This window comes from Lynx canadensis, chromosome F1 (genome assembly GCF_007474595.2).
Source record: "Lynx canadensis isolate LIC74 chromosome F1, mLynCan4.pri.v2, whole genome shotgun sequence".
Taxonomy (NCBI): Eukaryota; Metazoa; Chordata; class Mammalia; order Carnivora; family Felidae; genus Lynx; species Lynx canadensis.
In genome coordinates this window covers 24,771,658-24,785,927 of record NC_044319.2, presented here as the reverse complement: position 1 = coordinate 24,785,927, position 14,270 = coordinate 24,771,658, and the positions used below count along the sequence as shown (strand labels likewise).

The 14,270-nt window shown below is 47.4% G+C and overlaps 1 protein-coding gene across 1 annotated transcript in view; it reads left to right on the top strand.

Annotated features, from left to right (window-relative positions):
* Positions 1-14,270, top strand: part of LAMC2 (laminin subunit gamma 2) — a 57,047-nt gene that overhangs the window by 27,981 nt on the left and 14,796 nt on the right. Inside the window, exons 3-11 of the mRNA XM_030302973.1 lie at positions 582-717; positions 3,676-3,774; positions 5,945-6,081; positions 6,815-6,937; positions 8,380-8,569; positions 9,554-9,666; positions 10,724-10,942; positions 11,577-11,759; positions 12,485-12,730. Coding sequence (XP_030158833.1) covers positions 582-717; positions 3,676-3,774; positions 5,945-6,081; positions 6,815-6,937; positions 8,380-8,569; positions 9,554-9,666; positions 10,724-10,942; positions 11,577-11,759; positions 12,485-12,730 — 1,446 coding nt within the window. The remainder of the gene's footprint in view (positions 1-581; positions 718-3,675; positions 3,775-5,944; positions 6,082-6,814; positions 6,938-8,379; positions 8,570-9,553; positions 9,667-10,723; positions 10,943-11,576; positions 11,760-12,484; positions 12,731-14,270) is intronic.

Here is a 14,270-nt window from a genome sequence, read left to right as displayed (position 1 = left end):
ACTGATCACAGGGCAAATGCCGTATGTACTAAGTGGGTACGATGCACAGGGAAGGGGAGATAGCACCAAGGACGAGAATGTCTTCCGCTCTGGGTAGGTACAGATTTTAGATTAGGAAGCCTCTTCACACTCAAGAATCACACTGTTCAAGCATGGACACTTAAAATACAGCTTTTGCCTGCCAGGAATAAGGGAAGGCGTTGCTCACTTTCTCCTACCGATTCTCTTTGAGGAGGCTGATGTGCTCAAATTTTCCCTCTTCTTGAGATCTCCAGGATTCAACTTACAAGGCAGTGGCCTACACACTAATGTTCAAATCAGAACAGATACTAAGTAAAAATGCCTGCCTTCAAGAGTAATTTCCGCTTCTTCGCCTGAAGAAGCCATCCTTGACCGTGAAACCTTGCCCCGGTGGGTGGACATGTACTCAGACAACGTGGAATTATTAGCGGCAGCAGGTGGTGGATATTCCTTGTGCTCCCACGGGGCCACACAGTTGTTTCCTAATGCCAAATAGATTAAGTATTTCCTTTTCTTCTTCCCTTTCCCCCCCCCCCCCCCCCGACCCCGTCGGGTTACAGGTGCTCTCAGGGCTCGATGTGACAACTCTGGACGGTGCAGCTGTAAACCAGGTGTGACAGGAGACAGGTGTGACCGGTGTCTGCCAGGCTTCCACACACTCACCGATGCTGGGTGCACCCAGGACCAGAGGCCACTGTAAGCACCTGCACCCACCACTGCAGCTTCTGCCATGAGTGATGACAATGACCGTGACATCAGTGGCCACTTTACTGAGTACTAACTGTGTGCCAAACGCTGCTTGAGGACTTCATGTGGGTTATGGCACGTGATCCTCACAATAACCCTTGGAGGCTGGGATTAGCTCATGTTAAAGACAGAAATTTGCCCCCCAGGAGGTTAAGTTTGCCCAATATTACTGGTGAGGGTGGACTAATATTTAGGCCCAGAGTTTTGGCTCTGGAACCCATGTTCTCCACCCTGAGGATTGCCTGCAGTTTAGATGAACCAGGATGGAGGTAAAGAGTCCTTCAGATTCTTACCTGGGACCCATTTCAACCCAACATGAACTGGGCTAGAGAAATTTTTCTGCACTATTTTATTCCTATAGTTTGAAGCGTCCTCCATCCCTCTTCAGAGGCTTTTCTGGAAGAGGAGGGAGCACACATTATGAGTCACCTAAGCAGTCCACAGAGCTGCAGAGCCAGCAGACAGACACTAGGGGAAGGGGAGCTTGGCAGGGGAGCCATTAGCTAGGGGGTGCCCACAGAGGATCATTTCCCGTTTGCCCCCTTTTCTAGCACCTTGCCCGTGGGAGAACGCCCTCCAGCTATGCTTGCACCGGCCTGGTGACCACTGTCCCAAGTTCTCTCACCCGTTGGGCCTCCACACAGACTGTTCTCTTCCGGCCTTCCCTGCCCCTTTTACATGGTCTTCAGAGGCCCTTCCCTCAGTCCAGTGTCCCTTTGGAAATGCTTTATAAAATATGAAGTCGATCATATCATTTTGCTTGCAACCCTCCAGTAGCTCCCTTTCCCACTCTGAATGAGACGAACTTCTTACGCAGGCCCAGCAGGGCCCTACAACATCCTCTGCCCTCTGCGCCCTCAGCAGTGAGCTCTCCCTGGCTTTCTCACCCCTCTCCCCCTGGCCCCCTGCACTCCAGCCCTACCAGCCTGCCTTCCCTTCTTCAGAGGAGCTAAGCCAAGCGATCTTGGACCTGGCCTAGAGCACTCCCGCTTCCTACAGGGCCACAGGGAGTTTCACAGGCTCTATCCTCACCTCATCCACTCTCCACAGAGGCCTTTCCACCTTCTGTGTTCTGACCGTTGTTACTTCACATCCCTCATTTTCTTTACGTATTTGTCTCTCCCACTAGACTGGAAGCTCCATGTCGGCTTTGTCTTGTTCACTGTGTTCCCAGTGCCCAGAGCGGGGGGAGGCACACAGGCTGTGCTCCTGCTTGGCTCCAGCTGGCCTTATGCTCCACTGTCATCGTTGTTCAAGCTCTGCCCTGCCTTGAGACTCCTAGAGACCAGGACCCCATTTCTTAGTGTCTCTGGTGCTTACCAACCGCTAGATGTTGTATAATGTTTGTCAGAGGGTCCAGTTAGTCATGTGGTGGGGCTAAGGACAGGAGGGGACCCTTGCAAGTGAAAGATCCACTTTCCCACACTGGGGAAGGGATCTTCAGGGAGCCTGACAGGACCTGGAATCTGATTGGATGAGAAATGTGAGGGGGTGAGGGGAGTCCAATCCAGGCTTGGGTAGGATTTGGATGGGATCAAAGGGAAGTCAGAAGAGGAACAGAACAGTAGGGAAAAGACAGCATATTTGGCTTTAGACCCACAATATAGGCACATGTGACTATGTGCCCATCTGAGTGACACTAGTTACTAGCCAAAGCACTAGTCTGCACGAGACAGATTGCATCAAAATTAAATGGAAACATTGACTCCACTGAGAATGTCTTGCAAAAAAGGAAAAAAAACCAAACTCGGCAATTCCACTCCTAGAAATACACTCAAGAAATATGAAAACATCCATCTCTGCATAGAAACTTGTACACAAATGTTTGTAGCATTATTCATGATAGCTAAACCCAAATGTCCATCAGCTGTTGAATGGATAAACAAAATGTAGTCTATCCATATGACAGAACTGTATTCAGCCATAAAAAATTGATACCTGGAGGAACCTTGAAAACATACTAAGTGAAAGAAGCCAAACACAAAAAGGCCGAAGATTGTAGGATTCCATTTACAGATAATGTTTAGAGCAGGCAGATCTATAGAGACAGCAGGTGGATTTGTGGTTGCCTGGGCTGGGGGGGGGGGGGGAGGAAGTGGAGGGTGATTGCTAAGGGCACAGGTTTTTTTGTTTGGTTTTTTTTTTTTTTTTTTTTTTGGAGTGATGGGAATGTTCTAAAATGGAGATGGTTGTATAATTCTGAGAACCTACTAATAGCCATTGAATTGTACATTAAAATTTTAATGTTTTTGAGAGAGAGAGAGCACAAGGGGCAGAGAGAGAGAGGGAGACACAGAATCTAAAAGCAGGCTCCAGGCTCTGAGCTGTTAGCACAGAGCCCGGAGCAGGGCTCGAACCCACTAGCTGTGAGATCATGATCTGAGCCAAAGTTAGATGCTCAACCAACTGAGCTGCCCAGGCGCCCCTTCAGTTGTACATTTTAAATTGCATGGAATGAGAATTGTGTCTTGATAGGAGTATTAGCAAGAGAAAGAGCTATTAAATACAATACCAAGTAGATGGGATTAGTCCTGATGAAAGCAGTCATCACTGAATCAAGCAATAGAGAAGCAAAGGACGAGAAAGCGACTGAACCAAACAGCCAACCAAACCAAGCCAAACTACCCAGTTTAGTGAGGAATTTGGTTCACATTCTGGCTCAATCCCCTTCTCTCCTTAGGGCTTGGTAGCAGACAGTTCACGGACTGGCTGTCGCCATCAGAGGAGCAGGAACACAGACAAATGAGCCCTTACGGGGTCTGCGAGAGATTAGCACCGATAAAGATGGCTGAGGGAGGCATCAGGGAAGATGAAAAACTTAAGTTGCTGACATTAAAATGATCTTTAGGTGTGTAGTTGAGAAGCCCTTGGAAACACACCCCTCATTTTCTTTTTCTTCTTTCCCAGAGACTCCAAGTGTGACTGCGAGCCAGCTGGCATCTCGGGGCCCTGTGACGAAGGCCGCTGTGTCTGCAAGCCAGCTGTCACCGGAGAGCGCTGTGATAGGTGTGTGTAGCCGTGGCCCTTCAGACACAGCAGGGAGGGAGAGTCCCCCGGCAACTAGCATGAGGCTTTATCCTCCGAGTGTGGTTGTGGAAAAGGGACACTTAAATGCTGAGGACCTCGGTCCTGCCCTCTGTCCTCAAACACTTGCCTTTTAAAAAAAAAATACCACGGAGCCCCCGAGTCTCACTGGACTCTATGCTCTTGCCGTGGGCCCCTTCTATCTGTTTACAAGGGCCGCAGAGGCACAGGGCCCCAGTGAGTCCCCTTGCCAGCTGACTCCGAATCCTAGGTGCTCCCATATAAGGTGGTATGCAGTGAGGTCACATGACTCAGCTGGGCCCCAGAAAAGACCTGGCCTAATCAAGCACGTTGGGAAAATGCTTGTAAGAGGAAATATCTCCGTGTATGGCCATATAGAACCATCGTGTGCAGAAAAGGAGCCGCCCAGGGGCAGAACAGTGGTTACATGCACACACATGAGCCGGGAGACGTACGAGCCCGTTGGGCCCCAAGCCATGTTGGGGCAGGTGGCACAGTAAACAGCGATCCACCCTCAGTCGCTGCTTGCAAGATATTCCTTAAGGACAGACTGCCCAGACTTCTAAAATTCTTCTCTCCTTTAAGATTGTTGTGAGCTGAGTGCTGTGAGGCTGGCCCAAGAGGTAAAGGCGGTAAAGGCTTTCTTCTCATTTCCTTAAAGTAAAGAAAGCAGTTCTTTGCCATTCTGACAATCACTTATACCTGGGCAGAGAAAATTCCAGATACATTCCCAGCTTGTGTTTTCAGGGAGTTCCTTGGGGCTGAGGTGGGGGTATGGAAAAGCGTGAAAAGAGGAGTCACTTGTTGAAAGGTTTTTAAGTTCGAAGTGTAGGACAGAAATAGAAAAGCACATACCATAAATGTCATCAGCATCACCAATTGATTCTAAGAAATAGACCTTCACTAAAAATTTGCCATCTCAACTGACAACACCCTCCCTTCTTTCTAGAAGTGACCACTATTCCGACCTGTGTAATTGCTTCCTTCCTTTTCTTCATAAGTTATTACCCAAGTACATCCCTAAACACTGTTTAGTTTCGCCTGATTTCCCTCAGTTCCTTCCCCTCACTTTCTGTGCCCCTCCCTTCCTTCCAATCCCTTTTAACCTACAGGTTTTGTCCACAGAAACCATATTTTTTTTAAGCCTTTGCTCTCTAGAGAAAAAAGAATGCTTACTTACAGCTGTTCTCTGAAGCATTTACTGTTCACAGCCAACCTGCTTTTCTGTGATTTTGCACAACGAACAGACTCCCAACACAGGGTCCCATGGATTAGACCGCATGACTTAGAGGCAAATGTACATGGTTTGAATCTTGCCTCAGTCACCTACCAGCTGTAGGACCTCGAACAAGTTTCTTAACCTCCCTGACCTGGGTGTCTTCATCTAAGAACATTGGAAATAAGTGCTAAATAAATGATAGTTGAAACTATTATTTCATGTAGAAGGATGTAATTAACTCAAATGGAGAAACAAGTCCTCCCCAGTTTTTCCTTCTTCTCTGTGACCCCAACATCTGCAACTTGCCTGGTAGCTGTGGTCCTCAGAGAAGCTACTGGCAGGTGGGATGCCAGCCTACATCTTGCTTTTGTGGAGAGCCATCCTTCTTTGTCATACCTTCACCTGCCCCTTCCCCTGTGGGCCAGAGCCCAGGTTAAGGGGCAGGGATGGTGGGCAGCACCTGGTATTTCATGCGGGTCAGTATAGCTGAGGGGGTGCTGGGACCCGGGTGTTTGCCTTTCCTTGCCTGGCCTCCAACCTCCCACTCTTTTGCCTCCATCAAACACTTTCTCTAAGACAGGGCCAGCTCTACATACTCTTGCCCTGACTCTTTTTGTCCCGCTCATGTGGCCTCCACTCAATTCCTCAGCACGAATGGAAAAATCACTAAGTTCCCAGACCACCAAGTCAAATGTGATTCTGCTCTACCAGAGGGAAAGTGAATGTTCATGCTGTCTCAGTGGGCGGCTGTGATTGTCCATCAGGTTTGGGAGTGAGGGTGGGACGTGTAACTTAGGATTTCCTAGCTCTGGGAATTAACAGGGCCAGGTGGGAGAGAAAGATCAGTCGTCATGTTCTCTATATGAAAAAGTAACCCATAACATTGTCCCGATTTCTAAAATGCTGCTACAGGTGTCGACCAGGTTACTATCACCTGGATGGGGGAAACCCCGAGGGCTGCACCCAGTGTTTTTGCTATGGGCATTCAGCCAACTGCCACAGCTCTGGAGACTACAGTGTCCATAAAATCATCTCTACTTTCCATCAAGGTAAAGTGTCCTGTTTCTAGAATTCTGTTTTTAATATCGTATAGGGCTTTGTGTTTACAGACAACCTCCCTCATCATAGCACGGGACTCTTGACTAATCTTTAGCATTTCTCTTCTAGCTTTTAACATACATTATTTGGTCAGGGCAAGAAGACAGATCCTAATGACTTGAAAAAGTCCTACCTGAACAGTTTCCTTATATTAGCACATGAAAAATGTAAGATAAATAAGAGACCAAATTTTCATGTCCCTGGCATTTCCCATATCCATGTATTTTAAAACCACAAAAGAGTCTTTCATTTGGATGGGGGCGGCGGCGGGGTGGGGGGGGGGGGGGTTATGTGATAACTGATACTAATAACACTAACACTGCTTTCACATACATTACATGCAATATATGTGAAATTAGTTACCAAGCTACAAAACACCATAAAAACATAGGAGATGGATAGGATTTCAGCTTAGTTAAGAGGGTCTAATATGTTCAAAGAGAAACTAAGGCCAGAACTTATGTAAATAAAAGTATGAATTACAAGAATCAAATTCAAGTCAAAGCAGCTGCGGGGTGGGAGGTGAAGTTGAAGCCCAAGTAGAGAAGGGCACAGGGAAGTGTGGAACTATTAAGAAAACCCCACTAGTTATTCACCTCTAGGACTTTTTGGGCAATCAAGTCTTGTCTTGTTCAACTCAATAGATGAAGAGGTTTGTCTGAATGCAGAGTGATTTTGTTTCAGATGTTGATGGCTGGAAGGCTGTCCAAAGATATGGGGCTCCTGCAAAGCTGCAGTGGTCACAACGCCATCGAGATGTGTTTAGCTCTGCACGACGATCAGACCCTATCTACTTTGTAGCTCCTGGTATGTATGGTATTTTTCTTATAGAATCCAACTTTTAAGACTCGAAGTCATGATAGAAAAATGGAGGTAGAGAATGTGAAAACTGGGTCATTCATTGCTGTTTTGAACACTATCTCCAGACGATGGTTGGAGCTTCAGCCCTATTGACAAAGTCATGGCACAACAGAACAGGACTGTGTGGGAATGCAAACTGGTACAGCCACTCTGGAAAACAGTATGGGGGGGGTTCCTCAAAAAGTTAAAAATAGAACTACCCTATGACCCGGCAATTGCACTAGGTATTCATCCAGAGGATACAGAAGTGATGTTTCAAAGGGGCACATGCACCCCAGTGTTTATAGCAGCACTATAATCATAGCCAATAATAGCATGACCAATAAGAGCCAAGGTATGGAAAGAGCCCAGATGTCCATTGACCAATGCATGAAGATGTGGTATATATATTCAATGGAATATTAGTGAAAAAATGAAATCTTGCCATTTGCAACAACGTGGATGGAACTAGAATGTATTATGCTAAAGTCAGAGAAAGAAGTCAAGGGCAGTCACATGATTTCACTCATGTGAAACTTAAGATACAAAACAGGTGAACATAAGGGAAGGGAAGTAAAAATAATATAAAAACAGAGGGAGACAAACCGTAAGGGACTCCTAAATACAGAAAACAAACTGAGGATTGCTGGTGGCGTGGTGGGGGGGGAAGGGCCAAAGTGGCGAGGGGAATTTAAGGAGGACACCGGTTGGGATGAACACTGGCTGTTATACATAAGTGATGAATCACTAAATTCTATTCCTGAAAAAATGTATATGTTTTGATTAAAAAAAACAAACAGGACTGTATCAGGCAGCCAGAGTCTGGCTGCAGTTCCCACTTTAATCAAGTGGGAAGTTTCTAGGCTTCCCACCAAGACAAAATAGTGGTCAAATCTGTGGACCTACTGAGAAGCAGGTGGAAAAGTGAAAATAAGGCATTGCTCAAAGTTTTAACCCTTTATAAATTAAAATCGTTAACTCACGTCAGTTAATATGTAGTATCTAGGCAAGTTGTCTTAACGTTTCTAAATTTCAACGCTCTCAGCTGTCAAATGGGAATAATACCTCCAAGAATTAACACCAAATGTAACGATGTCTGTGAACTATGAAGTGTATGTAACAGAGGGTATTATTGCCAACATACCACGGATCTTTATACATCATCTAATAAGTGGAATGGTCTTATAACGAGGCCCTTTTAGCATTTTAGTAACGAACCCTCCTTTGTAACCAATAGCAGTATGGCCATGTCCGTGAGCTGGCTCTTCTGGAAGGGTAGTCTGGGGCAGGGCGATACACTGGCAACACAGGACTCCCACAGAAATCACCAACATTCATGCCAAACTTGCTTGCTCGTTTGCGTCTCCAGCTTCACACTGATCTCAATCTTTTCAAATTCTGTTTCATAGCCAAATTTCTTGGGAATCAACAGGTGAGCTATGGGCAAACCCTGTCCTTTGACTACCGTGTGGACAGGGGAGGCAGACACCCATCTGCTCACGATGTGATCCTGGAAGGTGCTGGTCTGCGGGTCACAGCTCCCTTGATGCCACGTGGCAAGACACTGCCATGTGGGATCACCAAGACTTACACGTTCAGGTAAGAAGAGTGACTACACACAGGTCAAACACCAAAACTGTTTGAAGTCCAGTTCCTTTGTTCATTTAACAAGCTTTTCTGAGCACCTTTCACGTACCAGACATGGTATTATATACAGAAACAGGACGTGCTTCCTGCCCTGAAGCCCCTGACAAGCTAACGAGAGAAAAAAATAAACAGTGTTACAGTGTGGTTTGAAAGTGACCAGATGGACAAGGTGGGCACAGATATTTTGAACAGAGGAGACACATATAACCCACACTGGAGTGGTCATGGACAGCTTCCCAAGAACACATGACACATGAACAGTTTTCTAAGGAAAGAAGGAGGGGTTGGGGGAAGGTTAGCCAGGCAGAGGCAATAAGTCATGCTTGAGGAGGTTTTGTGCAGTAGGAAATTCTAAGCAGTGACGCAGGAGTGAAGTGTGGAGTTGGGGACAGGGATACGGTGAGAAATGAGGTCAGGGAATGAAACAGAAGGGGTAGGGTTGTTTCTGGAACACAAACCAAAATTTGAAAGATGAGCGTAGGGGCTGGTGATCTGATGCAGCCAGATACTGTAATGATAAATCAAGACGTGGGCAGTGTAGAACGTGAAAGCAGACTCTTGGAGAAAGTGAAATGTGCTAAGTCATTTAAAACCAAAAGCTAATGGCAGCTCCCTTGAGGGTCAGGGCTTCTTGAACTCAGAGATGTTCCTGATACTAAGTTTTGTGTGGCCAAGAATAGGAAGTGGGCTCTGAAGACTTGGACCATCACCGGACGCCATGAGCCCTGGAGCTGGGCTTCCAACACTGGGGTGCCCTCCATCACTGCCTCCCCCCGTGGAGGGAGGAAACTCTAAGTTCATGCCTATAAAGATGCAGCTACTCATCCTTCGTCCCCCTGGTTAGGCAGGACTGTGAAAGGGCTTAGCTGTTCCCACATTCTTGGGTGTATTTTGATAAGAGTTGGATTTTTAAGCTTTTGGCTTTAAATCCTGCAGGTTAAATGAACGCCCAAGCAGTAACTGGAGCCCCCAGCTGAGTTACTTTGAGTATCGGAGGTTACTGCGTAACCTCACGGCCCTGCGGATCCGAGCTACCTATGGAGAATACAGTAAGCGATGAAGGGAAATGAATTCTTTAGGGTTTTGTTTCAGGATGGTTTATGATCGAGTCTCTGGGTCTAAATTTTCACATTCTATAAGTTAGAAGTAATGTTTCTCTAAAAGAAGGTTAACACCAATGAGGAGTGAAATGATGCTACTTTGCTTAAAAGAGCCTCCAGATTTAGGTGAAAGCGGACTTGAAGAGGATCTGCAACAATTGGGCATGTTCCCTTAGGCTAGACAATGGCATCCACAACGAGCCCTCTATTATTCCTGGAATTCCTTTGGGATTATACTCAGGGCTACCATGTTCAGACATCACGTTTATTCTGTTACTTTTACGTTTAAGTTTGTTAATTTTTATTCTTGAGAGAGACAGCACTAGCAGAAGAGGGGCAGAGAGAGAGGGAGACACAGAATCCGAGGCAGGCTCCAGGCTTAGAGCTGTCGGCACAGAGCCCGGCACGGGGCTCAAACCCAGGAAACGTGAAGTCATGACCTGAGCAGAAGTCGGATACCCAACCGACTGAGCCACCCAGGCACCCCTGTTAACTCCGTTTATTGACCTTCACATGTGGGGTATTCCTCATCCCAATTGGATTTATATGGGAGTTTGAGCTTTTTCCACACTTAAACAGGAAGCATAGCTGGCATGCATAATTTCTATATCATCCCTGCTTTATTTGCATTAAGAGAAAATGGTGTTTATTAACAGTTAATTGAATCTTTACCTTGAACCAAGCACGTAACATATGCAGTTGTCCCATTTAATGTCACAACCAACATGGGAGGCAGAGACCATTCTTACTTCTACAGTTGAGGAAACAGTTGTAAAGTTATGCGACTTGCCCACCCACTTCACACAGTTGGTGAGGGTGGAACCAGAATTTAAACCCTGGCTTTTCTGATGTGCGTCAGTCATGACGGACTGCTGTACCTGTGGCATAGTGAGTGAACGCCACTCATCTTTGTTAGGGTGTTAAATCTAAAAATCTAGAGAGGCCTGACTTTAGATCTTCAGACCTCACCACCTGCTGGCTTCTAAACCTGTTCTCCGTATTGCAGGTACTGGGTACCTTGACAACGTGACCCTGATTTCAGCTCGCCCCGTCTCCGGAGCCCCAGCACCCTGGGTTGAACAATGCGTATGTCCCGTTGGGTACAAAGGGCAGTTCTGCCAGGATTGTGCTTCTGGCTACAAAAGAGATTCTGCCAGACTGGGACCTTTTGGCACCTGTATTCCATGTAACTGCCAAGGGGGAGGAGCCTGCGATCCAGACACAGGTGAGTGAAGACACACCTGTTCCAGGTGGCTGGGGTACTGCTAGGGGGCTGGGGACCTGAGGAAGAAACGGAGCTATGTAAGAAAGACCGTGCCTCAACTCATTTTGGAGATGGGAAAGGGTTAGGAAGGTAGGGGCTGGAGTCTGACAGGATGGACATGGAGCTTTATTACACTCCTTTTCATTATGGAAATGCCACAAGGTTGTGGGAAAGGTACCAGGTTACAGGAAATGGCGGTCAGGGTTCAGTGGGGGGAGGGCAGAGGGGGGATTGGTGTAGTTGGTGTTGAGTTTCAAGAATTGTATGGAGACATCAAAGGCAATGTCAGGGTCTGAATGAATGTGTGGACAAATGGCCTCAGGCCGTGGGGACTGGGGGAGCAGCATTGAGGTATTGATGGTAAAGGAAGCTAGATCTCCGTGTAGGAGAGCCAGGGTAAGATTCAGGAACGTGGCCAGGTCTAGAGTTGGTACTAAGGCAAAGGTGAATGCCAGTGCTCACTTTGGAGAAAGCTTCAAAAAGGAAGGTTTTGGTCACTCCGCTCTGCCTCCCACGCCTCATCCATATTAAAGGAAGTGTATTGTTTTACCCTGCTCATTTCTCTGCCCCTCCTTTCTTGCTTGCTCCCTCCCAGGAGATTGTTATTCAGGGGATGAAAATCTTGACATCGAATGTGCCGACTGCCCTATTGGTTTCTACAACGATCCACACGACCCCCGCAGCTGCAAGCCGTGCCCCTGCCGCAACGGGTTCAGCTGCTCCGTGATGCCCGAGACAGAGGAGGTGGTGTGCAATAACTGCCCCCACGGGGTCACCGGTAAGGCCCATGGCCTGCTTCCCTGTCCTGATGCCACAAATCCACATCAACAGCTGCTCTTCCAAAAAGAAATTCTGGGGAATTATAATTCCTTAGCGTTCACGTAAACGGGCTCATTCTAAAGAGAAGAATATGCCCGAGAGGTGAGGAAGGGCAGCGCGTGGTCTTGTATGGTATGTATGTGTGGCCAATGCTGTTTTAGGAGGTTTGTAATTAGGAGGCGAAGGCTGCAGATGAAATATGTGGCTTCAGTTTTACAAAATGAACCGCAGTACAGAAGGGAAACTTAGTGGCATTTTAAATGCCACCTCTCTTGGGGCACCTGGCTGGCTCCGTCAGTAGAGCATGCAACTCTTGATCTTGGAGTTGTCAGTTTGAGCCCCATGTTGCATGTAGAAGTTACTTTAAAAAAAATGTCACATTTGTCTGCTGGTCAGTCTGAAAGTTCATTCTTCAGCAACAGCCTCAGTGATGGTTGAGGAAGTCAGATTTATAGTACCATCTAGTTAATCGGCAGGAACCCTCCTAGTAGGGCTGCTGTGTTCTAACATCTGGGACCACCATGGAATGGAAGAGCTGACCTCCTGCCCTGGGCACCTGCTGCTGCTATTGTTCTGGGGTCCAGGGTGGGAGACTCTTCCAGAGGGTGACTGGGACCCAGGCCCCCGTGCCTGTTCTTGCCATCGACAGATGACCACTCAGGCTCAGGCATTTGTTTCTTCCAGGTGCCCGCTGTGAGCTCTGTGCTGATGGCTACTTTGGGGACCCATTTGGGGAACATGGCCCAGTGAGGCCTTGTCAGCCCTGTCAGTGCAACAACAATGTGGATCCCAGTGCTTCCGGGAACTGCGACCGCCTGACAGGCAGGTGTCTGAAGTGCATCCACAACACAGCTGGTGTCCACTGTGACCGGTGCAAAGCAGGCTACTTTGGGGACCCTTTGGCTACCAACCCAGCGGACAAGTGTCGAGGTAAGACGGCATCCCTCGACAATGGCGTGTGCATGTGCACACATGTAAGAACATACAAATCAGCTGGGCCAGCAGCAGGTAATAGGATGCTACTGTGGTTTCTCTGACCGACTGGCCCACGAACAGTTTGGACTTTTCACCTGTCAAAGGCCTTAAGACCCCTCAGCAGGGTTCTGGAAGACAGAGCTGGAGGGTGTCGAGTGGGTTAAAGCTGGGTGGGAGAAGTAGAGAAGGCCAGGCTTACATTCCTGAGTGGAAGAGGAGGTGCGAAGCGGCCAGGTCGTATGCCTGGTTCCAAGGCTGGCAGAGGAAGTGTTGGCAAAAGCCTCTCACAGGACAGCAAGAAAGGACCTGAGACTAAGCCTGAACCACGGAGGTGGCGAGGGGGGTGCTGTGAAGCAGTTTAAGAGACCCTCTCAGGAAGTCTGGGTAATTGATGTAGACAAAGGTAACAGTTTCAAGTTCTACTAAGGAGACCTGGCTTCAAAGCAGCAGCTATCTGGGAGCACTCCTTAGGGCTGCTTCAGATCAAAGCGCCAATGTGCACAAGGGTCCGCTCACTCGGCCCTTCTTTCCAGCCTCTGCACATGTCATATGTTCAAGAAGTTCAGTTCTAGGGAGCTGGCCTGCCCCCACAGACCTACACTCAGTTGCAAAGGTCCCAGACCAGCCCTGATGCCCAGAATGCAGGGGCTTGTTTATCATAACAGAGCCACGAGGGCCTCTGGGGACCCAGATTGGAGGACTCCCAGTTCCTTGTAAGGTCCGCAGGGAGCCCAGCCCACAGAACCTCCACCCCTGAAAATGCCTAAGGATCTCTGTGCAACCTGAGGCTTCCACACAGGGGCAGAGATCCCACCTGCCCTAACCCCAACCCTGTGGGTTAGCTCCAGTGTGCTTGGAAGTACCCCATGATAGGAAGAGCCCACATGCCATTCTTGCAGTACTGAGTTCAAGTCGTTTTTTTTTTTTTTACCTATTGTATTACACTGGTTATGGCAGTTAATCTGAACCTCAGCTTCTTCATGTGGATGAATATTTAGCTCAAAGTGGTTGTAAATAGAAGAGCATATGAGAAAGTACACTGTAAACAGAATAACTCTAGCGATAAGGGGTTAAGAGACTTTACTGGCTTTAAACTATACATTTCTTCACTCAACTATCTTTTGTCAAATCCCTGCCAAGTATCCATATATGGAACTAGATGCTAGGGCATAGCAATGAATAGGTCAGTTCCAGCCCCCGAAGAGATCATATGCTAAGACAAAAATATGTAACAAGACACATATGTGATATGTGCCAAGTATTTCACGAGCGTCATAGAGCAACCAAGAGAATCACTTTAACTCCCTTAGTGCACTACCTCACCCACTGTTCTATCCTCTGCTCCTAGAACAGTGTGGCACATAGGTGCTCAATCAGTATGAATGAATAAAGGTACTTTTTTTTTTTTTTAACTGCATTTCCTACATCAAAGGCAGCAGAGCAAAAGGAAAAGAGCATTGCCTCTTTTCCAAGTTCTCAATTCTGGCTTGCCATT